This window comes from Pan paniscus, chromosome 7, assembly GCF_029289425.2.
Source record: "Pan paniscus chromosome 7, NHGRI_mPanPan1-v2.0_pri, whole genome shotgun sequence".
NCBI lineage: Eukaryota > Metazoa > Chordata > Mammalia > Primates > Hominidae > Pan > Pan paniscus.
In genome coordinates this window covers 47,503,007-47,530,841 of record NC_073256.2, presented here as the reverse complement: position 1 = coordinate 47,530,841, position 27,835 = coordinate 47,503,007, and the positions used below count along the sequence as shown (strand labels likewise).

The 27,835-nt window shown below is 36.6% G+C and overlaps 1 protein-coding gene across 50 annotated transcripts in view; it reads right to left on the bottom strand.

Annotated features, from left to right (window-relative positions):
• The window catches only part of HMBOX1 (homeobox containing 1), a 177,555-nt gene that overhangs the window by 81,610 nt on the left and 68,110 nt on the right, over positions 1 to 27,835 (bottom strand). For all 50 annotated transcript variants that reach the window (XM_055116409.2, XM_055116417.2, XM_063606703.1 and 47 more), the window contains 3 exons: positions 19,274 to 19,353; positions 12,653 to 13,129; positions 3,092 to 3,177 (listed from right to left, as the gene is read on the bottom strand). In XM_055116409.2, coding sequence (XP_054972384.1) covers positions 3,092 to 3,177; positions 12,653 to 13,129; positions 19,274 to 19,296 — 586 coding nt within the window. In that variant the 5' untranslated portion in view covers positions 19,297 to 19,353. The remainder of the gene's footprint in view (positions 1 to 3,091; positions 3,178 to 12,652; positions 13,130 to 19,273; positions 19,354 to 27,835) is intronic.

Genomic DNA, 27,835 nt, shown 5'->3' with positions numbered 1-27,835 from the left:
TGGAGAATCATCAGAAGATATCTGATCAAAGGAAGATGAATGCAAGCTTTTGGAGTAGAAATGAAGAGGAGGAAGAACAAGTTAGGGTGAGGCTGAAAATGGTGAAAGAAGTTTGTAACAATACCAAATCCCATAGATATGGCAGCAAAAGAAAGGTCCATGTGGTACAATAGATAATAAATGTGTAAATGTATTTTCAGTTCTTGCTTGCGAAAACAGGAGATGATAGCCGGGTGCGGTGGCTCACACCTGTAATCCCAGGAGATCAAGACCAGCCTGAGCAACATGGTGAAACCTCATCTCTACACAAAGTAGAAGATAGGCTGGGCACAGTGGCTCATGCCTGTAATCGCAGCACTTTGGGAGGCCGAAGCGGGTGGATCACCTGAGCTCAGGAGTTCGACACCAGCCTGGCCGATATGGTGAAACCCCGCCTACCACAAACACAAAAATTAGCTGGGCGTGGTGGCAAGTGCCTGTAATCCCAGGTACTTGGGAGGCTGAGGCAGGAGAATCGCTTGAACCCAGGAGGCGGAGGTTGCAGTGTGCTGAGATCGCACCATTGCACTCCAGCTTGGGCGACAGAGCAAGACTCCATCTCAAAAAAAAAAAAAGTAAAAAATAAATATTAGCCGGGTGTGGTGGTGCACAACTGTAGTCCCAGCTACTCAGGAGGCTGATATAGGAAGATCACTTGAGCCTAGGAGGTGGACGCTGCAATGAGCCGTGATCACTGGCCACTGCACTCCAGCCTCGGGAACAGAGCAAGACCCTGTCTCAAACAAACAAACAAACAAAAAAGTAAAAACAAAACAAAAATAAAAATAGGGGATGGCATCATGATGACCATTACTGAGTGAGGTAATGCCAATCCACTGAAGTTAAAGTCAGTAAAGTTTACCAGTCTCCTAGAATAGCATTTCTCAAACAGAAATCACCTGGGCTTCTGGTTAAAATGTAAATAATGTTTCAGCACATTTAGAGCAGTATTCAGTATTTTTTGTTTTTGTTTTTGAGACAGAGTCTCGCTCTGTCGCCCAGGCTGGAGTGCAGTGGCGCGATCTCGGCTCACTGCAAGCTCCGCTTCCCGGGTTCACGCCATTCTCCCACCTCAGCCTCCCGAGTAGCTGGGACTACAGGCCCCCGCCACCACGCCTGGCTTTTTGTGTTTTTAGTAGAGACAGAGTTTCACCGTGTTAGCCAGGATGGTCTTGATCTCCTGACCTCGTGATCCGCCCGCCTCGGCCTCCCAAAGTGCTGGGATTACAGGTGTGAGCCACCACGCCCGGCCAGTATTCAGTATTTTTACAATTCTAGCAAGCTCCCAGGTGATGCCAATAATGCTGTTCCATGTACTATATTTTGAACAGCAAGATGGGAAAACATATCTTTCAGTTTCCCTTTCCAAAAAAGGCAATACTATATTTAATGTATCATGTTTAACCCATTATGGTTTATCCCATGCCTTTAGATATGCTCAAGAAATGCTTTTTAAACGTATGTTACTATGATTTGCATTAATTAAGATTGGATGGGTTTCAAAGCTACTATTTTAAAAGTCCTAAATGATTCAAGATTCAGGGAATTCAAAGTACTAAGAAATGCTTCTACCTGAAAAAAAAAAAATCAACATTGCAATGCTATTCTGTAACACTAAAATTTTGTCTTTTTAGTTTTAGGCTGGCAAACTGGAAGATACTATTGCTTCTAGTAATGGAGGCTGAAATGTAAGTACTGAAAGACAACATTTCATCTTTTCAAAGTCCACATCAGTGAGTTTCACTAAAACCTGCTTGACTTGTCCTTACATTGCATTAAGAACCATAACTTGGTCCTTGAAGATAAAGGTTAACAACATATTTTAAATATCCTATAGAAAAACACCTAAATACTACAACAATTAAACTAACACACTGTCCTTTGGTATAAGACTTCTACACCGAAGGACACCTTTAACTAAAGTATTTTACCATAAGCAGAAGTGTCATTTATAAAAATATATTACTAGTGTAATATATTAAACACACACACTATAAAAGATTGGCTGACCTTAGATACTTGGGATGAAATATAAGACTTCTAAACTCTGGTGTTTCATTTTTAACCAAATTAATGGCGAGTAACAACCTTTTAGGTAAATTAGCTTCAGTATGTATCATGGTCTGGAGAACAGAAATAATATCTTTAAATCATACGTTATTGTTGAAGATCAGATCCAAGTATTTCATTGTAGCAGGAAGAAAACTGAGGCACAGAGGCTAAAAAGCCCAAATTCACATAGCCAGCTAGTAGAATGTTAATAAAAGGAGGGGAGAATTAATTTTTATATCTATCAATATACAAAATACAACAATGTTGCAACTACAAAATGTAGTTGAAAGAGTGTCCGGTTCTTCTAACGACTAATGCCCAGTTACTTTTTTTAAGGGTCTTATAAATCACTGAAATCTAAGAAAGGAAGATCACACATTAACAAGGAAAAGACATCTGCCCCCAAATTTAAGAACGTCATTAAAAAATGCAATCTGAATAGAGAATGACACATATACACCACATACTAGGGATGGGGCTTAGGTGGGGGTGGAGAATGGGATGGGATATAAAGAACAAAGAGAAGACAATGGTGACTCTTCTCAGTAATGTTTCAAGGAATGCTTTTACATATGGAAAAGTGGTTTAAAAAACAACTTTCTTTACCCTCATGAATCATTTTTTAACTGGTATAATCAGGGATTATACTTGGAGGACTACAAAGCTTTTAAAAATATGTAGTATAGAAAGCAGTTGGATGTGCATGTGTCATATGCTCTGTCACAATCAAAAGCAAACTATAGGAACCTTTTTTAGCCACAAAATAGGGAATTTTGTGCTTATTACAAATGCTATAAAATTTACTAGCACAAGTCAAAAAAAATCACTAGAGAAGTTCGGCGATATTGGAGACAATGGGTTTTAAATCACAGGCATACATAATTATGCCTAAGTTGACAGATCTGCACTGCAATGCAGAAATGCAAGCAATATTCCAACATCTGCACCAGAAGGCAGAGACTAGACATGATTCCAGAATAAAGGGCTCTTCAGCTCTTACCTGTTACCTGTGCAACAACTGCTTGGGAAATCCTCCGATTGGCAAGAAAGGCTTTGATTTCCTCTTTTATCACACTGCTGTCCCTCCTAACAAAAACAGAAGACAAGACCAACAATGTATGTTGAAGGTAGAAATCCTCATCTTTGCTAAAAGAAAGGTGAAGCAGAGAGGTGGGGAGAACACAGAAAGGACACAAAAATAAAGGGTAAACAGACCAAACTTGTGTGAAAATATGAAATTACAATGAACCAAGAAACACCAAATATTCAAGTCCTAAAACATCACACCATCAAACAGACGCTTTAGTGAAGACCACAATAGATATAAGTCTCATACCAGAGGATGGTTAATCACATGCTCTGTATAATTCACATTAGGAACAAGGCTGTCATATGGTATATACAAAGTTTCATTACTGGGGAATGAATGTATCTTACACAAACAGAAATCCTAGAAAAAGAGCAACAACAACAAATTCAGTTGTGAGCAGATTGTGGGCTCGCACGTTAACTACACAACTGCATGAATAATGTTCATTTAAAAACCTTTAAAATGATTAAGGAAAAAGCAATCATCATTCTCACAACCATAAAAATGTTAGCCATTTGAAGAAAGGCTTGCTCTTTAACTTCTTTTCCTGTATAAACAAAAAATTTAAAGTGGGATCGGTTGAATATAAAGTTTTAGTATTAAAAAGGCATTTATACATTTTGTATTATATATAAGAATACTTAAAACTACATAATATTCTGTGTTCGTGGGAATACATTATAGACCTCATTTTTCCTCCACTAAAATGCCTGTTACAAATTTTTACTTAGACTCAACAAATTCTCAAAAGACCAAACATTCACAAAAATGACAATGAGTGGCAAGACTTCTGTTTTTCCACCAGAACAAGAATTAATAAACAAAAATTATAGTTAAACTCTTAAAACCGACCAATCTCTCTTTCAATGCTTTATTTTCAAAAGGATTACATAAACAGAGCAGTGGTTTCTGTTCAAGCTCAAAAGTAACATAGAATAGAGGTAACTTCTTATCTAACACAGGGGTCAGCAAATTACCGCCTATGGGCTAATTCTAGCCTGCCACCTATTTTTATACAACCTATGAGCTAAGGATCATTTTCACAGATGGACATTTGCAATCAATTTGACGACAGAAAATGCTAACGATAAACACATACTAAGCAAAATATTATCCCTCCCCCTGCAATTTCATTCTTCTGACTAGCAGGCCTGTATTTTTAAAAACTGTACCCAATTATTATTATTCTGTATTGACTTTTGTCAATAAAAATTTGTGGCTGTTTGTTTTCTGTCTTGTATATATCTCTACATTACATCCTTTTTTTTTTTTTTTTTTTGAGACGGAGTCTCACCCTGTTGCTCGGGCTGGAGTGCAGTGGCGCAATCTCGGCTCACTGCAAGCTCCACCTACCGGACGCAAGCAATTCTCCTGCTTCAGCCACCTGAGTAGCTGGGGTTACAGGCATGCAGCGCCACACCCGGCTAATTTTTGTATTTTTAGTAGAGTCGGGGTTTCACCATGTTGGTTGGCCGGGCTGGTCTCGAACTCCTAACCTCAAGTGATCCTCCTGCCTTGGCCTCCCAAAGTGCTGGGAATACAGGCGTGAGCAGTAGCGCCCAGCCTACGTCTCTTCATTATATCCTTAAATTTGCCTCTTGGCCACAAAGTCTAAAATTTTTACTATCTAGTCCTTTAGAGAAGAAGTTTGCTGACCCCTGATCTGAGACAAAGGATCACAAAACCTTAACAATTGTTTTGTGAAAGAACCACAAACTCTTTCTAGGGGTTCACATCTCTCTGTAGACTATTTGGAGAAACTGAAGTATCCTATTCAAAAACAATGAGTTGTGATTTAACTTGGATGAGGGATTTTAGCTCCCTGATGAGCAGTTGTTACATGCTCTGTTGAAAGGACTCTGTTGTAAGACCATGCTCCCTTTGGGGAATTCTGGAAAAAAACAGAGGTCATAGTGGTGAGTTTCCAATCTGTAGCTCTACAGTATACTGCTGATCTATCAGTTGGAAATCCTGATCAAAAATATTCCTAAAGGAAAAAATTAATCAGCTGCCTAATGCAGTAAAATTTCTCATACTGATCTAGATTCTGGTTAGATTCTTCCCAAAATAACTGTCTATATTTGAAATATTTCTTTCTTTCTTTTTTTTTTTTTTTTTTGGAGACAGAGTCTCGCTCAGTCGCCCAGGCTGGAGTGCAGTAGCGCGATATTGGCTCACTGCAAGCTCCGCCTCCCGGGCTCACGTCATTCTCCTGCCTCAGCCTCCCGAGTAGCTGGGACTACAGGCGCCCGCCATTACGCCCGGCTAATTTTTTTTTTTGTATTTTTAGTAGACACGGGGTTTCACCGTGTTAGCCAGGATGGTCTCAATCTCCTGACCTCGTGATCCACCCATCTCAGACTCCCAAAGTGCTGGGATTACAGGCGTCAGCCACCGCGCCCGGCCTGAAATATTTCTTTGACAAATATGCATTCACATTTTATTTAAAAATTGTGTATATGAAAAAGAAAAAGGTACAAATAAATATATTTTAAAGTCAAACAAAATAACTGCTGACTAAAATGCAGGTAATGTAGAACAAAAGCTTTCAAATATGCATCAATAATCAGTGTACAAGAGATAACTTCAGCACTATTTCAATTGGCTTATATAAATAAAACAAATCATTTGGTTTCTAATATAACTATAAAATTAATCTGAAAATTTTTAAATAAAGTATTGCATTTCTATATATAGAATGATCTTCTACGAAAATGAAGCTGAATTTAAGAGAATATTTATTCAGGTTAAATTAAAAAATGTACTTTTGTGGGGGAAAAGAATTAAATGGGTTTTTTGACTACTAATTTACATTGTCATTTAAATCCATTTATTTTAAATTAAATTCATCTGGACACTAAATCATACAGAAGAGATAACACTCAATTATTGAAATAGGAAATATCCAGTTTGTAAATTATTCACAGCCTTGCAGCACGATATTATTAAGGACTGCACAAAACAGAAGGAATCCCAAAAATCTGTCAAACAGTAGCAATTCACATTTTTAGATATTTGACAAGTCTCTAAGTACCAATAATGTTTAAAAACATAGAAATAGCCAGGCACGGTGGGTCACGCCTGGACTTTGGGAGGCTGAGGCGGGCGGATCACTTGAGGTCAGGAGTTCAAGTTCAGCCTGGCCAACATGATGAGACCTCGTCTCTACCAAAAATATTTTTAAAATAGCTGGGTGTGGTGGCATGCCCCTGTAATCCCAGCTACTCAGGAGGCTGAGGCAGGAGAATCGCTTGAACCCCAGAGGCGGAGGTTGCAGTGAGCTGAAAACGTGCCACTGCACTCCAACCTGGGTGACAAAGCGAGACTCCATCTCAAAAAAAAAAAAAAAAGAAAAGAAATAAAAAGCTCTTCACTGTTTTACCAGAGAGCTTTTTCAAAAAGCAAAACAAAAGACTTAAAAGATAAGGTTGTGCATTGGCAAGTCATTTAACAAAGCTGGGCCCTGGCTGTATCATCTGATAAAATAAAAGCACTGGCCAGGTGCAGTGGCTCATTCCTGTAATCCCAGTTACTTGGGAGGCTGAGACAGGAAAATTGCTTGAAACCAGGAGGCGGATGCTGAAGTGAGCCAAGATTGCGCCACTGGGCAACAGAGTGAGACTCCATCTAACAACAACAACAACAAAAAGCATCAATACTCCCTTCACAAGGCTTTTAAAATTTGTCTCCTAGCAATGAAATTAAATATTGTTTGTATATATATGTCTGTAATACATAGAATCAAAAATTCATTGCAAAATTTTTTTTAATTGTAAAAATACTAAACATTGACTATTATTTTATGAAACTTCAGAAAGGTTCCCAAGAAAGGAAGAAACAAATGATCTGCTGTAATCATATAAGACCGAAGTAAACATCTGTACCAGGTACTTTAAGGTAGCATTAAAAGAGTTCTATAGGCAAGCAGTGATGTGTCATTTAGTTGGTTTCACTAGGTATTTTCAAAATACTAAATGCATTCTATTTTCATTGTGTCCAATTCTCTTAAGTATTTTTTAAAGTTCCATTCTAGTGGGTTAGCTTTGTTGTTCAAACTTTGACATCACCCCCGACCCTCATTCTCTCCTCATTCAGCCTTCTTTAAGGACCTGCTACTCCTATTGTCCTCATTGTAATCTATGAAATCACCATTTTGGTAGTGTGAAAACTTCATTTACTCTAAATCTAATTCTCTCATCTTCTCCCACCCCTCACTTCCTCTCTTCATCTGCAATTTTACATCCTCCTTAAAAAGAATAAATCCCCTCCTTCTTCTCTTCTCTTACAAAATCTCACACTCTTCAAGATTTCTATGCCTCAAATCTTAGGGAATTAAAGTGAAGAGCGGGCTGATCTTGTCTTTGATTCCACAGCTTACTTACTTCAAGATAAGATACCCACCTGATTTGCAACTAACCAGTTCAAGTCCATGTCATTGCCTCCTACACCCTTTTTCAAGTCATTGCCATGCTAGATTCATCTGGGTGATTTCCACACCAGGATGAAATTCTTCCTTCCCACCCTCCATTGCCATTATTTTTATAACTTGCTCAACTTTCACTGTTACTTACAGACCTTTCTTAATATCTGGATGAATTCATCAGTTATGCCTGTTGGTTGAATCCCCTTTTACTAAGACACAATTTAACTGTCATCTATTCAAAGACGTTCTCTCTGATCTTCAAAGCTAAAAAAGGTCTCTTCTTGCAATGGCTAACTTTAACATTTCAATACTACTACTCGCATGCTAATATATTACATGCTGTTCTGTATTATAGTTGTTCCTAATCTTGTCTCATCTCTCCTACTACCCTGTAAAGTCCTTAGTCCTTCAGCACAAAGATTGTGCCTTATTCAATTATGGGGTTTGCATATAATAGAGCTTAATTTATTCAATGAAGGAACAGTTCTGTAGTTGGAGATAAAAGGTTGTAAAATGGAAAGCCTGATCTAGATAATTTATAAAACAGCTTTAAATTTTTATTCTTAAATAGATTTAAGCTTACCAAATCAGAAAGGAAAAGAATTATTTATAGTAGTTCGAAATGACATTGCTTCCTTTTCTAGAACAAAGAATAATAAAGACCACCTGTTTTAAAAATGATATGCTTTAAGATCTTCCATATTTTCATAGTTAATATACACTGCACATTCTTTAGGATCTCTTAAAGGTAATCATCTATCTGAAAGACTTTCAGAGATGAAGCAACACCTGCCAGGACAGACTATTTCACACTTGGAAAAATACAATGATGTACAAATTTCTTTCATGTTTGAATAAAACCTATTCCCTTACATTTTCACCTATGGAGACAAAGTATAACTTTAAAAAAATCACTCAAAAATAAAAGTTACTAAATATGTATCAATAACATAGTAACTGGAGATCATGACCATTTTGTCTTATCTACAGAACATGCACATCCTACTTAGGCATGTAGGATGTGTATACTTAGCCTATAGATAACCAACTTAGAATAAAGCCTCAGTTTTATACAAAATACTAACATATCATAAAATTTAGTACATGGGTTGTTAAGAATAATATCCTTAATGTATGGCATTATTAATAAATTCTGATAAGCCTCATTTAAATTATTTCATAATATGTACATGAAACACACATTAGTATCTATATGCTATATTAGCAGATATGTATACACACATACCCCTACACATATATTTATATATTAATAGATGCATTTTTAAACATTAAAACGTAAAACAGGTCTTTATTTTTGGCTTTAAAGTCCTTCCTAAAATGTTATATTCAACAATCTGTTAAATTCATATCGTAATTTACCTTTTTTTCCCAACCCTAACTCAAAAATGAAAAAAGTGAAAGTTACTTTCTCATTGTTTCTTAATGAGTTGATAAGGTGTACAATTATAACTTGATGAAGTTCTACAAAAAAACTCCATTATGAGCTGGGCGCGGTGGCTCATGCCTGTAATCCCAGCACTTTGGGAGGCCAAGGTGGGTGGATCACTTGAGGCCAGGAGTTCGAGACCAGCCTGGTCAACATGGTGAAATCCCGTCTCTACTAAAAATACAAAAATTAGCTGGGGGTGGTGGTGCACGCTGTAATCCCAGCTACGAGGGAGACTGAGACATGAGAATCGCTTTAACCCGGGAGGCGAAGGTTGCAGTGAGCCAAGATTGCACCACTGTACTCCAGCCTGGGTGACAGAGCGAGACTGTCTCAAAAAAAAAAAAAAAAAAAAAAAACTCCATTATGTATCTCGAAATTATTAGGAGTGAAGTTCGTGAAGTCAACGAATTATAAGATTTTTAAAACTACATCTTGTGTATGAGTTGAGGAATGTGAACAAGCAAGAGGTGAAGCACACAGGTAGAAAAGGAGACAGGAAAGCATTCAGATACCCAGGCTCCCCCACCAGAGACCACCACTTCCAACGGGCTATCATAGCATCTAGTGATCAGCAAGGGCAGTATATTCCTAAAAGGCACAGAATACTCAGAAAGATCCACTGCTCAAAATATTTCTCTAACATTCCACTAAATAAAAATTCATGTGGTAAGTGATTGTTCTGAAGCAGCAAATATCATGGGGGAGGGGCATGTGAAGCCCATTAAGGCAATTCATACTTTGTCTTATGTTAATTAACCACCTTTCCTAAAATCTTATTAAAATCTACAGATATGAAAAATTTATTTGGAGAGGGAATGTACACCAGTGACATATTGATAATAAAGACATAATTTAGGCTCTGCCACTTAATATTGAAGTTCTCTTGGGCAAAGTATTTAATTTTTGTGAATTTCAGTTTCTCTGATCAACCTCACATCATGGTTTTAATGATTATAAGTGACAATGTGATCCAATAAACTCTCCCACTGATCCAAGGATTGTTATTATCTACAACCTGAGAAGCGTGAGAGGGGGACACAATGGAGGAAAGCAGGAGTGCAGCAGTGGGTGAGGGTGCAATGGCAGAGAACCAGAGAGATCCAGAAGGGCCACTGAGACCCCAAGATGATCAGGAGAACCCAAAGGAGCAGTTCTAATAAAGAAGCAGAGAGATGGAAAAAGATAAAGTGTCCTGATTATGCGACAAGTGGTAGTACATAAATACTGATAACAAAGTATAAACCTGTATATATTTCACAGTGAAACTGGAATGGGTGTAATTATGGGATTTAACTACAAATCCCAGTCATTGCTAAATAGGTTTTCATTTATTTTGAGCATATATTTGAATTAAAACATGATGTCAGCCTATGAGTTAAAAGTCAAGTTTTTAGACCTTTATTATTCCAGACAATCTTCTAGAGACTTTTACTAACAAGTTTTCCCATACTTCTTGTTAGTCTTATACACATTTAAGAATTAACTGTTATGTCAAAAGCTTATCAAAACTGATGAACAGCAACAACACCGAAAAAACCAGGTTGGCATCCTTTTTAAATTGTTGATATCCTCTCTACTCAGAATAATTAAAAGCTAATCTTGTTACATTTCAATGAGCGAAGTAACTTTTATTTGCCCAAATTGTTCTCCCTCTTAATCTTAACAACATTAAATTCAAAAGCAACACCTGAACTTTGGTCACCTACTTTAACACATGAAAAAGAATTCAAAGTCAAACTGATCTCTTATATTTTTAACTTTAAAAAAAAATTAGCTGGGCATGGTGGCACACGCCTGCAGTCCCAGCTACTCGGGAGGCTAAAGCAGGAGAATCACTTCAGCCCAGGAGGCGGAGGTTGCAGTGAGCCGAGATCGCACCACTGCACTTCATCCTGGGTGACAGAGCAAGACTCCATCTCAAAAAACCAAGCCAAACAAAACAATGACTTGTAACCGTAACTGCTGTATCAAATTATTCATTACAGGTATTAATATTATACTTTATTTATACTGTATCTGGAATCCAGATAAAATAGTTGATTTAGCACAGAATTTCATATAATAAAGTTGCACCTAAAAATAAATTCAGGACAGTTTGAAGGATATTTCAACATTGTGGTACTATTGGACAGATCTTCCATGTGGCAATATTATTATGTGTCACTATTATTCCATCTTGAAGTTTAAAAATCTTTAGGAAGAATTATAATGATACTTATAGGTACTATTTTTATTTCTGACAAATTCCTCTTACAGTTTCTTTCATAATCTACTGTAACTAATTTATCTGCAGGCTCTTTCCCTTCTACTGTAGTGGAAATCTACTGAAAACAATACCTTTATCATCTCTATTCCTAGAGGAGTTTTTACAAAACTCCTCAATTCCAACAAAAGTAAATAAACTAGTATGGAACTCAAAGTCTCCCAAAACCTGTATTGTCTCCTAATATATTATTCATATTACATTGTCTTACCCATCAGTAATTTTTATCAGACTGAAGACATGCCTTGCCTTTCTTACCCTTTACTATTCCCTTAATTTTAAATACATTTCCTGTATTTTAAAACAAATGCTATTCTTTACCATTTAGGTCAAGGTCACCCATTCATTAAACATATCAGGCCCTTAACATGTGCTAGGGAAAGTTCCAGATCCTGGAGGCACAATAATGGAAAACACATGCTGTTACCCTCAAAGTGTCCCAGGGTCCAGTGTGAAGCCTTTCCTAATTACTTCTGTTGAAAGCAGATTTCTTTTGGGCTGGGTGCAGTGGCTCATGCCTGTAATCCCAGCACTTTGGGAGGCCGAGGCGGGTGGATCACCTGAGATCAGGAGTTCGAGACCAGCCTGATCAACATGGAAAAACTCCATCTCTACTAAAAATACAAAATAGCTCAGCATAGTGGTGCATGCCTGTAACCCCAGCTACTCGGGAGGCTGAGACAGGAGAATCGCTTGAACCTGGGAGGCGGAGATTGTGGTGAGCCGAGATCACGCCATTGCACTCCAGCCTGGGCATACAGAGCAAGACTCCACCTCAAAAAAAAAAAAAAAAAAAGTAGATTTCTTTTCTCAGTGTTTAAAACTCTAAGTTCTTACACTTATAAAAGACAATGTGTGTGTGTGTGTGTGTGTGATCTATTGCTAAAATTAGAACCTATATAATAGGTACCCCAAATTATTTTCTTGATTGGAATGTTGAACAGAAAAATTAAGAGTGTATATATTCTGATCAAGATAAAATTATCCCTCAGAAAAAGTACTTACAACAGATTTTTAAGGATTAGAATGTGTCTGTTAGTCAGAAATTAGCTATTAGAGTCATAGAGAAGATTAGTGTTTGATAAACAGAATGGAAAAGGCTTGTCAAGCAGCAAAGAGAAAGGGCTGAAGTAAAGAAGAGAAAATTTAAATTAAAAACATAAAGCTTGAACTTTCTTTCTTTCATCTCCAAAGGTGGGAGGAGGAAGTTACAGTTCTTACAGCTAGAGGAAGTTACAGTTCTTATAGCTAAGTAGCTGAAACGCAGCATACTACTTAAAAACAATCTAAGAATACAGACATTTTTAGGGACTCTGAATAAGCAAAGTCACTAACCTCATTAATTCTTCCACTTTATCATCTACATCTAGGTCCTCTTCTGAGGCTTCAAAACTGTATGACCTCTGACCCATGCTGTTTGCATGGTAGCGAGTTGGTGACATCTTTCCATTGGATGTAGATAATCGCTCATTATTCTCCCTCCCATTTTGATTGGTAGTGCAAGGCTGTGGGGAAGTATCATAACTGTTGCTAGGTGACGGGGACATTCCCGAATGCTGCGTCTGTGTGGAAGCTGTAGCTGTAGAGGAAGATGCTGGGACATTGTTAGTACTATTCCCATATGAACTTCCTCCATAGCTGGACCTTCTTCCAAACTTGTCACTATGCTCTTGATCAAGACGGTCCAAAGTTTCCAAGGCATGGAGAATTTCATGTTTAGTCATTCCAGTACGCCGAAGTCGCTGAAGCAGATCTATCTGCTCTATGGTAAATCTGGGTTCATCTGTATAATGAGACATGGTTTCCAGCAAACTAAAAAAAAAGAGATAAAAAGAAGTCTCTTTATTGACAGTATCTACCAAAGCACATATTATACAGAATGCTCAGAAGATGCAATATTTCTACATAAGCTTCTTTATTGAAAATGAAGGTATGTCCCATGCTAGAATGATTGTGCCATGGCAAATGGATTGGTACAGATACTAAATGTATTAGTAGGTGAACATAGGTGTAACATAAAACCTAATTTCATATGGCATACAATTTACATTTTCCTCAATTTTGGTAAATATCAGAACCAAAATTTTAGTTATGTAAATAATACCAGAACAATAGATTAGGTACATGGAGTGCATTAAGCCCAGGCTACGTGATAACTCAGAAGTGTTTTGCCCATCTCAAGTGTATTACTCTACATTAGAGTATTAATGGAAAATTACTGAAAAAAATAGTTTGTATTATATTATTTACCAAATATTAGCTAAACAGACCTAGGAATTCTCTACAACCTCATTTAGTGAGAACAAATGATTTGCTAAGCTAAGTCCAAGCAAATGCTAATAACCAGCAAAAATACTTAAGTGGAAAACAGAGGTGCATTAAAAAAAAAAAAAGCACCATTTCATTCACTACTTAGCAATTTCCTAAGTTTTCCATCTCTGGTAATGCATTCTCTCTTAATAGCTACCCTGAGAAATAGATCTTTCATGGTTGTAGCCAAACAATGCTATTCATTTTTCTTAGGAAATTACTTTTACATGTTTCCTTTAACTAGCACAAGATACTACAGCACATCAGAAAATGTTTTCTTAGGGTGAGTAACAATATTAAGGGAGTAGTCAAATACTGTAAAAATTCTCACTGCTTGAATTCCTTTGTTGTTGTTGTTGTTGTTGTTTTGGATACAGAGTTTTGCTCTTGTCAACCAGGCTGGAGTGCAGTGGCGCAGTCTTGGCTCACTGCAACCTCCACCTCCTGGGTTCAAGCGATTCTCCTGCCTCAACCTCCTAAGTAGCTGGGATTACAGGCACCTGCCACCAAGCCTGGCTACTTTTATATTTTTAGTAGAGATGGGGTTTCAACATGTTGGCCAGGCTGATCTCAAACTCCTGACCTCAGGTGATTCGCCCGCCTCGGCCTCCCAAAGTGCTGGGATTACAGGTGTGAGCCACCATGCTCGGCCTTGAATTCCTTTCTTATAAGACCTGAGTTTTCCATTCAAGATTTTTTAAAGTTGTAATCTCTTCTATTTTGATATTTATTGTTCTAGTGCCAAATATAATGCATGGCATGCAGTAGGCTCTCAATAAGTGTTTGCAGATGGAAACAGATGTCAAGAAATTTCTTCATCTTTCTCAAACAAACATCTGCTCTGGGCCAGTGTCCTATAGCTATTGAAGGTCTCACTGTTTCTTTGTCCTTCTACATGAAAACGTTATTAGCAGTCACTTCTAGGCAGGAACTGGGTACGAATTTCACATAACATAATCTCATCCAATTCTCACAGCAACTCCCCATGGTAGATGTTCTTTATTCATTTCATTTTATGTTGATGGATTGATTGTTGAGGAAACTAAAGCTCAGTGTAGTTTTGTACTTCACAAAAAATCTGAGTAAACAGTAGGAAAAAGATTTAAGCCTAGATCTTATTGACTCCAAAAGCACAAATCATTCTCCTTTACAATACATTGCAGGACTTAACTGGAAACATATGATTTGGGACACAGGCTATTCTACTCCTTTAAGTCTCATTTAAAGCCATTTAGATAAAACTATTCTAATTACTGATGAACCTAGGGGTCCTAGTAATAGTTTTCTACATTTAAAATCCTTGCTCCATCTAGAATTTTTATTGACTTAACAAGTATAAAAAATTGGGGCTTTATTTCATCCCAAATGGACAGCTAGATGTCGTATGTTTTTACTGAATATCTGTCTTCTCCTCCGATGTGAAATGCTGCCTTTCTCATATACACAATTTCCATATGAATCTGCATTACCTTTGGATAGTCTATTCCATTTCACTGATTGTTTTATCTTTCAAATCCTTTTAAAAATAAGTAGGGAAAAATCTAGAACTGTAGATGAAATCTTCCTGGTTTTTAAAACAAGCTCATTAAAATAAAACAAAACCAAACACACACATTCTGTGGACCTAAACATGTTGCAGGCCATTTGTGCCCATGGGCCACAGTATCTGCTCTACACCTACAAATGTTAGGGTCTGATTTCTTCCAATACTCACTTGTAACAAGTTAGCCATGATTTTAAAAAGACCTATTTTCATGATTATTATATTCTCTCTTGATGGCCTAAGTTCCCCCACAATATTTTGTAATGAAAAAAATTAAACATAAACATTATTATTTTCGCTTGAAAATGAAGTAGACCTGTTTGTTGCTATTTTCAGTCTTCATGTTATCAAAGTATTTCATAAAGTGATCTTACTTTAGATGACTTCAATAACTGTTTTATTATATGGACAAAAATCCCCAATCATAGTATTTTCCTACAGTATTCATATCAGAGCAGTTAGTTATCTATATACAGTTCTTCAAACCATTCCTTGTATGGAGCAGCACTCTGTATTAGCATAAAGCAAAAGTAAATTATATGAATTTCACTTATTACTGAAAAGTATCCATCCTAACACTTGAATTAGAATTGTCAAAACTAAAGATTTCACAGCATATGAAACAATCTAATATTTTGTGTCATTTCAGATCCATTGACTATTAGAACTACTTTTATTCCAAGTCATAAAAGGAGAAACAATAGGCCACCTATTTACTTTGTCTGCTTAGAACACCTCATTCTTTCCAAGCACATGTTCTTGGGCTATCACTCGTAATACCCCACCTTCTGGCCAGTGGGGTGAGCACACAAGAAAGCCAAACCTTGCTCTCCCCATAATTTTCTAGTCAGACGAGGGGAAAGATGAACAGTCACCATAACTGTGTTCAGTTGCAGGAAGATATTAGTCTGGTAAATTCCTCATTATATGGAAGCAGCTAGTTCATGGGAGGAAGAAGCAGACATACCAAGAAACGTGGAACAGAGCGATGGGGAAAGCTCTGCAGCGCTCGCATCCCTTGTTCCAATAATCCCTAAGCCCCTGATACATCCCTGCTCTTCTTGCTGTTTTGTTTCATCAGAGAATACATTTCCCTTTATGTATCACCTTGTTCAAATTAGATGTCTGTGCCCTGCACTGAGAGTTTCCTAATGCAAATATAACCTAAAGCAAAATGATCCACAATTGCTAGAATGATCATTCATATGATCACTACAAAGCAAAATGATTAAGAGCATAACAAACAGGATCAAAGCATGCATGTGACACTGAAGATACAATATTTTACTGAGAAAACGCTGAGTCTAGAAGCTCTCCTGGATACTGAGAATAATGTTCCAATGTGTATTAATATAAACAAAGGCATATACTCCGGCATTTCACAATTTTATTTCTCGTAATTTACCTAGTTTAAGCATATAATCACGAATTTATGGCAGTAAGTGACCTACAAAGGTCATCTAAGTCCATGATACCAGCAATTCTTTTATAACAGAAAAAGATAACATGTAAGAATTGAATTAATTTTCTTATGCACAAGGATTGTTCAGAGGATAAGGAACATCTTTCACTTTAAATTACTAATCTGAATGCAGACTCAGGCCAACAATAATTGAAAATGATGTGAGAAGAATTTCACCACTGTAATAACAGACAGTGTTTAAGGCATAAAAGAACAATTAAATTCAGGAATTATGGCTCAGTTCATAAACTGATATTCTAAGAAAATATCATACCATAAGACCATAATAATAACTTTTCACAATACATTTTATCCTGACTTGAATATGTACCTAAACCCTTCTTGGATAAGGCATGAGGTCTAGAATATACTGTCATAAGCTAAATTCTACAAACATGTAGAGCAAAGAAGATTAAAGCATTCACAAATAATTAATCTTGAAATCACAGAGGTAAAAAGGACATTACTATCTTACTTGTAAAGCACCAACAGTAAAATTTTATTGGACAACAGCTTTTTCTTCAGCTCAATTCTGCTGTCTTTATTTTTATTATCTAGAATGACTAGGCAAAATAGGTTAGTTTTGTTTTGCATACATGATATTTACTGCATGCTAATTTAACACACTCTAGGGTCAATCACAATATTTTTATCAGAGAGAGAACTCTCCATCCTCTCAGGAATGTCACCTCATGTCAAACTGCATATGTGAGTTACTGTCACGACTACTGGACTTCAAAATACATATACACTCAAGAGCTTAACAGACTTTGGGAGCTTAGGCTGTGGCAGGGCTACTCTCTGTCAGCAGCTTCTCCAAAACCAGAGAGCTCAGGCTGCAACAGGCCTCAAAGCTTTTATACCTTGCAGGCCAGCATTTTCTAGCACTGAGGGGCCTTCCTTGTGGTCTCAGATCTCAGCTATGGTGGTCAAGCCAGCCTCTCCCAAGAACTGCTCATGTAAAGGTACACCTCCACCTTTAGCCTTCACTTGAACACAGAGGCCTCCTTTCATCATAATTGAGCAAAGACACTTTAATAGCTTTGGAACACATTCATAATGTGATTAATGTACCTCATCTATTGAGTGTATTCCCTGTGAAGTCTATGTTACTCTCCCCATCTTTAAGTACTGTGAACCCAAGAAAAAATTCTCTTTGTATGGCAATAAACACTGTGATTCATGAAATCATACTTTGGTCATCTTACTTCTACCATATGTGACAAAAATCCAAGTACAAACATGCACATTTATAAAGGGAGATAGAAGTTAGGTGTGGAATGAGAAAACTGGAGATCACTTAGACAAAAATCATTCATTTAAGTAACACTTATTGAGTGCCTACTATGTAACAGATCCTGTGCAAGGCACAGAGGACACAACAAGGAACAAATCAGGCAAAAATTCATGGCTTTATGATGCTTACATTCATTTCAGTAACTATTAGACATCTTACTATTTTCAATAGCCGTTAGACGTCTTAACTCTCCTGAATGCTTAGCCATCTATCTCAGAAACTTCTAGGTTTTGAGCAGTTAAAAATAATAAGTAATTTTATATTCAATTTAAAATTAATGTCAAAATTTAAAGTTGAAAATAGAAATGGTAACAGAGAAAGCTGATAGATTGAAAATAGCCATTAGCAAATAAATTTTTTTAAAAAGTGGGGAGGGAAACTAAGGCCCAAAGAGGTGAAGTGCCTTCCCAAGGATATAGCTACTTAGCAGAAAGTCGGGCTACAGTTCACATCTTCTAGGTCTGTTCCAGAAACTTTTCACTATATCATAGAATCTACTGGGGTGGGGGTGGGGGGAACTATAATGAAAAGCCTAAATAATAAGGAAAATCTCTTAATGTTTACTTACTGTATTATAGAACTGTCAACCAAAACGGAAGGAATTTAAGCAAAGTGGAGACTCCATCAAATTTTAGAAAATACTTATGCTAAAGGCACTCTGCATTCGATTCTAAAGATGCACTTAATGAGCTAATAGATACTCTGTCTTCTCTAATATCTGAAATTCCCGGAATACTTTTATTCAAAGGCCTATTTAATATGAACTGGTGGTTATAGTTCATATCCTAGCACAAAAACACTCTCAACACAATACCACTATCTCAATTTGTATTTTCTGCCTGACTCCAAAGAAAGGCTAGCACATTAGCTAATAGGCTTAACTACATCATCATGCCCCCAGCAGGTAAAGGAAAATGGTTAAGGTGCTGGGAGTTTTTACACAAAAGGCAACATGAAGATGTATGCTTCCAGTAGTCTGCTTGTCACAAGGAATCTAATACTAGCTCTCTTGAACTGTTAGTCATCTATCTTGGATGCTTCTAAGCTTTAAGCAGTTAAAAATAATAATTAATTTTATATTCAATTTAAAATTAATGTTAAAATTCAAAGTTGAAAACAGAAATGGTAAGAGAAGGCTGATAGATTTAAAAATTCATTTCTCACCGCATGATCATGACACTTATTCACCTTAATGCCAAATAGGTATAACATTTGATTCATTTTCTAAAAAAACTTTTCAACTCTACAAACGTCTGTTGTCAAATCTGGATCATAATCATAGTGACATCTTAACTTTACTAAAATGATTGTGAAGATAAAAATCAAAAAGGATTTGATACTTACACCACTGGAAAGGAACTAAGCATACTTTACATGAGGCGGATCAATATCCTTTCCAGAGATGATCTGCGTTATCTACCATTCTGTAGAACAAAGATAGAAAATTGAGAAACATTTATGTTAATCAAGTGCTGAATAAAAATTTTAATTATATAACTGATGGACAGCAAGAGTTAACACTAGCTAATCATGTTAAATATTATATCTTCTGATTTGCATTCTACTGCTTTATTCACCATACACTTTGATCCCTTTCAATTCAGACACAGATCTTAACAAAAAATGGTATCTACTATTCATTGTTTAGAAGCTAAAGATCATGAAGACAACTTGTTAGCTGGTTAAAACCATAGTTATAGAGGCACTGATTTCCATTAACTCTAAGATTATAAATTAGACAAAAGTTAAAAATGTTGATGTCAAAAACTCTCACATTGAAATACATATTCAGTAGTGAATTATATTAAGCATGGCCAAAGTGTCCAACAATGACTAATGATATATGCAAAATGTACAAGGTAAAGTTAGAAACCTTTCATATTTGTATATTCTAAACTGTAGCACTAATGAAGTTCCTGTTGTACATAATTTTCTTGTTGACTTAAAAACAGGCCAGGCGCAGTGGCTCATGCCTGTAATCCCAGCACTTTAGGAGGCTGAGGCGGGTGGATCACCTGAAGTCAGGAGTTTGAGACCAGCCTGACCAACATGGCGAAACCCCAACTGTACTAAAAATACAAAATTAGCCAGGGGTGGTGGCACATGCCTGTAATCCCAGCTACTTGGGAAGCTGAGGCAGGAGAATCACTTGAACCTGGGAGGCGGCGGTTGCAGTGAACCCAGATCGCACCATTACACTCTAGCCTGGGCCACAAACACATTTTTCACTACCTGCTCAAATTCAGTTAAAATATATGAGGCACCTGCTTGCCCTGGCATAGACACAAGAACTGAATATGAGTAAGATATGGTCCCAACAGTAGAGGAGCTTAGGAGTTCATTAAATGGCGGGAGGTGGGGAGAATAGAGACTAGGGACAAAAATTATAGACACACCCCTCTCAAATAAAAAATATAATACAAAAAAAAAAGACCAAAAATACAACGTTTATATGAGTAACAATCCAGAAACTAATTCAGGTTAGAGAGAACTAGGAAGATTTCTTAGAGTGAAATCTGGCTGTTATTTGAGGATTAGAATAAGACTTCCACAACATCAAGGTGTAGAGGGAGGTGAGAATCAGTGGAGGAAAGATTCCAGGAAGAGGGAACAGTGAAAAGAAATTATGAGATTTATTTAGGGAATTAGTAGGCTTGTGTTGCTGGCCTTTAACACAGTATGTGTGAGGAGTAGATGATCTAGAAGGGGATCCTGACCTTTATTCTGTAATCATGAGAACCATGCAGCACGTTTACATGTAGCATGTTTAGCATGTAGCATGCACCATGAATACAGAAAAAAGGTCAGGCTCCCCTTCTAGAGGGGATCCTTTGACAACTTCCATGCTAGGCAGTTATCATCAAAGACCCTCATTTCACAGACAGGAAAACAGATTAAGTCACTGATACAAATTTATGTAACCATAAGACACTGAATTATGTCAGTTATATTTCAGACATAAATGGGCTTAAAATATTCTACAAAAAAAGGAATGTTCTAAAAACAGAAGACCAAGCAAACAAGATGTTATGAATTCTCTCAATTTCATAAAGCTCTTCTGGCAGAGGAGACAGATTATTTTTTTCTAATTGACAGATGTTTTCAAGTTATTTTAAAAACAGATCAGGAACTAAATAAAAATGGGTATTAAGATCACATCCACACTGAGTGCAATGGCTCACACCTGTAATCCCAGCTACTTAGGAGGTTGAGGCAGGAGGATTGCTTGAGGCCAGGAGTTCAAGGCTAGTTTGGGCAACACGTTCAAGGCTAGTTTGGGCAACATGATGAGTCCCTGTCTCAAAAAAAAAAAAAAGAAAAAAGAAAAAAAACAAAACAAAATAAAATGACACCCATTCAAATGCCTATTATTTATAAAAATAAACATAAAATAACAAGTGTGGCAATAATGTGGAGAAAATGGAATCCTTGTATATTGCTGGCTGAAATGCAAAATGGTGAAGCCACTGTGGAAAACAGTATGGCAGTTCCTCAAAAAACTAAATACAGAATTACCATATGATCCAGTGATTCCACTTTTGGATATCTATCCAAAAGAAGTGGAATCAGGCTGTGTTCACAGCAGCATTATTCACAAAAGCCAAATGTGGGAATAACCCAAATGTCCACTGGCAGATAAATGGATAAATGAAATGTGATATATATACAAACAGAATATTGTCCCAGCCTTTAAAAGGAAGGAAACTCTGACACAAAAACATGAATGAAACTTGAAGACATGATGCTAAGTGAAACAACCCAATCACAAAAGGTCAAATATTATATGATTCCATTTACATGAGGTACCTAGAGTAGTCAAATTCATAGAGACAGAAAGTAGCATGGTGGGTAAAATGGGCAAGGAATAATGAGAAGTTATTATTTAAGGGTACAGAGTTTCAATCTGTGAGGATGAAAATGTTCTGGAAATGGATGGTGGTGACTGCTGTATACTGTATGTATTTAATGCCACTGAACTATATATGTTAAAATGGTAGATTTTATGTTATGCATATTTCAACACAATAAAAAAGTAGAACATTATAATAAAAACTTTATATTAAAAGGCATTAGGGATATAAATTTATGGATGCTGGATCACATTCAAGCACCTGGCCATAGAAAACAAGCAACCTATAAAAGAAAAAGAGAGGCTGGGCCTGGTGGCTCACGCCTGTAATCCCAGAACTTTGGGAGGCCAAGGCAGACAGATCATGAGGTCAAGAGATCGAGACCATCCTGGCCAACATGGTGAAACCCCGTCTCTACCAAAAACACAAAAATTAGTTGGGCGTGGTGGCATGCACCTGTAGTCCCAGCTGCTCAGGAGTCTGAGGCAGGAGAATCGCTTGAATCCGGAAGGCAGAGGTTGCAGTGAGCCAAGATCACACCACTGCACTCCAGCCTGGCGACAGAGCAAGACTCCGTCTCCAAAAACAAAAAAAAAAAAAGAAAAAGAGAATAAGTATACAATTATAAAATATACAGTTTATGACCAAGATATAAGAGTTACAAACACAAAGACCAAATAACATGAGAGGTAATAAAGCAAAAATCATAACTACTTTAATAATTTTTTTTAAAGTATAAACATGAGTTATTTCAGTATACCTTTTAGAATGAACAAATATAGTTGGAGAAAATTTTAAAAACAGAAATTTGATATATTATCAATAAACATAACTTTAAAGATAAAAAGATACTTTGTAAACCTTCTAACAAAGAAGTTTTTTTTTCCCTATGTCCATTACCATAATTGATCACAAACACGGTAAAACAAAAGGTTTAATTTCATATATATAATCCAAACAATCTAGGGAAAAATGTACAAAAATAACTACTTATAAACTACAAGATAATCATAAATAACCCTTGGATCAAAGAAGAAACCACAAAAGAAATTATGACCAACATAGCAATACACTGTGACAAAAAAGAGGATTATTCTTCAAAACAAAAATCCAGGCCAGGCACGGTGGCTCACGCCTGTAATCCTAGCACTTTGGGAGGCCAACGAGGGCAGATCATGCAGTCAGAAGTTTGAGACCAGCCTGGCCAACACAGTGAAGCTCCACCTCTACTAAAAATACAAAAATTAGCTGAGTGTGGTGGCGTGCGCCTGTAAGCCCAGCTACTCAGGAGGCTGAGGCAGAATTGCTTGAACCTGGGAAGCAGAGGTTGCAGTGAGCGCCACTGCATTCCAGCCTGGGTGACAGAGCAAGACTCCGTCTTAAGGAAAAAAAAAAAAAAAAGAAAACACAAATGACTCAACAAAACTTGCATTCAAAAGTAAATGTATGGCCTTAAAGACTTTAATATTTTAAAATTCATATTATTAATGTTTTAAAATTTACAGCCTAAATATTTTTAAAAGTCAAAAGAAAAAATAGTACTTAAAAAAATTGAAAAATAAAATACTGTACACCAAAATAAGCTAGAAAAATGGAACTAAGAAATAATATTTGAAATTAATATAAAATGAAGCTACAGAAGGCATAAGTAAGTCCAAATGTTGGCTCTTTGAAAGACTATTAAATAATTACACAGAAAGTCTAATAAAGAGAAAAGAGAGAAAAAAACTGGTAAGATTCAGAATGAAAAGAAAAATACAGCCATAGTATTGGGGGAAAAAAACCCTAAGAAATTATAAATGCAACTGCATGACAATTCATTTAAAAACCTAAAAGAGAAAAACGATTTCCCAGTAAAATAGAATATATCAAAATTGACCAAAAAATAAATTATTTAGTCAAACCAAATAGAGTAAAATAAAGGTAATTAAGAATCTATAGAAAGAGGCATCAAAATCAGCTGAGTTCTCAGCAGACTTAATCTATTTAAAAAACATAATTCTAATAATACTAAACTATAGAAAAATACAGGAAATGTTCCAATCCATTTTATGCAGCCAGAATTATTCAACAGCAAACCTAATAAAGGTAGTATACAGAATATACCATTTCACTTAAAAATTAAATGTAAAAGATCTAAGTAAAAACTCACATTAGACTATAGAGTGTAGGACATATGAGAAATAATACAGTAGTCCCCCACTTTATCTGCTGTTTTACTTTGGCTTTCTGTGGTTTCAGTAACCTGCAGTAACCATGGTCCTAGAATATTACGTGGAAAATTCCAGAAATAAACAATTCATAAGTTTTAAAATTTGAGCCACTCTTAGTAACTTAGAAACCTCATGCTCCTCCTTCAGGGCATCCACACTGTAGACCCTACCTGCCCCTTACTCACTTACTAGCTGTCTAGATTATCACACTGACTGTCCTGGTATCTAACAGTGCCCCTGTTTAAGTAATACTTATTCTACATAATGATGGCCCCAAAGCTCAAGAATAATGATGCTGGCAATTTCAATATACCAAACAGAAGCCAAAAGTGCTTCCGTTCAGTGAAAAGGTGAAAGCTCTCAACTTAAGTTAAAAAAAAATCATATGCTGAGATTACTAAGAACTATAAGAAGAATGAATCTTCTGTGAAACTGTGAAGAAGGAAAATGAAATCTGTGCATAGTATACACAGAGTCTGATACTATCTGCAGTTTCAGGCATCTACTGGGAGTCTTAGAATGTATTCCCGGTGGATAAGGGGGGTCCGTTGTATACCACTATAATTTACGCAGAAATGCAAGAGTGGTCCATCTTTAGGAAATCAACATAATCCAATATATCAACCAATTTAAGGCAGAGAAATTACATGATTATATCAATAGATGTTGAAAAGGCATTCAGTAAAACTTAGCCATTTTAAACAAAAAACTATGGAAAAGAAGACTAGAGAAAAAAACACTCTGGTAAAAATATAAGAAGGGCAAATATTATTCTAAACAGCAAAACACTAAAAGCATTTCAAATAAAATTAAGATTGCATGCACACACAATAAATATATAGAGAGAGTATCTATGTGTGTAATTTCACTTTTATATGCATAAAATAATCTGTGGAAGAGATCCAATAACAGTGGTTACTTTGAATGCAGGGTTAGGAACTACAGAGATTACGGAGAGGAATGGGAAGGAAGCTGTTCATAGGAAGCTTTTTTAAAAAATTATTTTAACCACGTGAATGTTATTACCTATACAATAAATCAAACGAATAAAATTAGGAATTAGAGTGAGAAGCCCACTAAATCCTTTATAAGTAAACACTGACTTAAAGTTTACAGGAAAAATGGTAAGACAGAAAAGAATTAACTGGCAAAAATATTGGAATAAAAGAGAAAAATATCTTTTTGTCAATGATTTGGCAGAACAATGTCTAGAAAACTCAAGCAATTATATTTTTAAAAAACTGAAAATTAGCTGTGTGCAGTGGCTCACGTTTGTAATCCCAGCGGCTCAGGACACTGAGGCAAGAGGATTGCTTGAGGCCAGGAGTTCAAGATTATCCTGGGCAATATAGCAAAACCTCGGTATCTTTCAAAACAAAATAAAACCAAACCCTGAAATAAAAGAAATTATTAAATTGAGATATGATACAATACTTTTAAAATTAAGTTTCTCTAATTGAGCAGGAAACATCTAGAAAAAGAATGGGAAAGAGATTTTCATTGACAGGGATAGCCTTTCCCAATATTTATGAATAACTATATTGAGAAAGAAGCCAAAAAGGTTTTCCTTTCAATTTAAAAATAGGACCTAGGCTGGGCGTGGTGGCATGAGCCACCTGTAATACCAGCACTTCGACAGGATGAGGCGGGCGAACCACTTGAGGTCAAGAGCTCGAGACCAGCCTGGCCAACATGGTGAAACCTCGTCTATACTAAAAATACAAAAATTAGCTGGGCATGGTGGCACACACCTATAATCCCAGCTACTCAGAAGGCTGAGGCAGGCGAATCGCCTGAACCCAGGAGGCTGGGGCTACAGTGAGCCGAGATCGTGCCACTGCACTCCAGCCTGGGCGGCAGAGCAAGACGCTATCTCAAAAAATAATAACAATAGTAAAAATAAATAAATAAATAAAAATAGGACCTAATAGAGCAGAAAGGTTTTGTTTGTTTTTCAACTTTTATTTTAGACTCAAGGGGTACATGTGCAGGTTTGTTACAAGGGTATGTTGCATGATGCTGAGATTTGGGGTACAACTGAACCCATCACTCAGGTAGCGGGCATAGTACCCAACAGTTATTTTTTCAACCTTTGCCCCCATTTCCTCCTTCCCCACTCCTGGAGTCTCCAGTGTCTACTGCTCTCATCTTTATGTGCACGTGTACCCAAAGTTTAGCTCCCACTTATAAGTGAGAACATGCAGTATTTAATTTTGTTTCTGCATTAATTCACATAGGATAATGGAGTCCAGCTGTACCCACATTGCTGCAAAGGACATGATTTTGTTCTTTTTTTATGGGTAGCATTCCATGGCATAAATGTACATTTTCTTTATCCGTTCCACTGTTGATAGGGACCTACGCTGATTGCATGTCTTTGCTATTGTGTATAGTGCTGCAATGAACACATGGGTGCATGTGTCTTTTTGGTAGAACAATATATTTTCCTTTGGGTTTATACCCTCCACGCCCAGGCCATTGTTGGTTCTTTGAGGACTCTCCAAATTGCTTTCTACAGTGGCCTTGCCAACGTCTGTTGTTTTTTGACTTTAATAATGGCCATTCTGACTGGTGTGAGATGGTATCTCACTGCGGTTTTGATTTGCATTTCACTGATGATTAATGATAAGCGTTTTTTCATGTTTGCTGGCTGCTTGTAAGTCTTCTTTTGAGAAGTGTCTGCTCATGTCTTTTGTCCACTTTTTAATGGGGTTAGAGCAGACAGTTTAAGAACTACTAAGAAAATTGTGCAAAAGAAGAAAACCAAAAGTGGACTTCTCTGACCAGATAATCAGAAATACATTCAAAAGCCACTGTGATGAAATCAATATGGCACTGGCATAGAAACGGACACACAAATGAGCAGGACAGAATAAAGATCTTAATTATAGATTACAGCACATATGGCACAATGTGCTATCAAAGGTTACATTTTAATTCAGCAGGAAAGAATACATATTTTTTTAAATTATAATAAAAAAACTGGTTATCATCTAGCAAAAAAACAGAATTGCATTTTTATCTTACATTATATGTAAAAAATAAGTATCAGGCAGAATAAAGACAAATGTAAAAAATAAATCATAGTAATACATCTACAACAAAATTTAGAAGATGACAGGTCTTGTAGATATGCTTAACAAAGACCAGAAACTTCAAAAGATAAACAAAACGTTAAAAATTTCCTATTATGAAGAAAAAAAAAACTTAAGCAGTTAAACTGGAAAAAACATGACATGTAGAGAAAGAGCAGATCCAAGTTATCAAGTTTATTCAAAAAATACTCAAACGCACTAGAAGTCAAGGAAATAACAGTTTAACAATGAGATATCACTTCAGTAAAAATTTAACAGACATATCTTCAATCATACTACCATATTTCATTGGTCTAAATGTGATTATGACATCATTTGGAAAGAAATATAGTGATATATATTAAAATTTAAAGAACTTACACCTTTAATTTAGCAATCCTACTCCTGAGAATCAATTCTACAGAAATAAAAGTAACCATACATAAAGAAATATATACAAGAACGTCACCTACTTTCCAATTTATTTCTTTTTTTTTTTTTCCTAGACAGAGTCTCACTCTGTCGCCCAGGTTGGACTGCAGTGGCACAATCCCAACTCACTGCAACCTCTGCCTCCCGGATTCAAGCGATTCTCCTGCCTCAGCCTCCCTAGTAGCTGGAACTACAGGTGCTCACCACCATGCCCGGCTCATTTTTGTATTTTTAGTAGAGACAGGGTTTCACCACATTGGCCAGGCTGGTCTCGAACTCCTGACCTCAGGTGATCTGCCCGCTTCGGCCTCTCAAAGTGCTGGGATTACAGGCGTG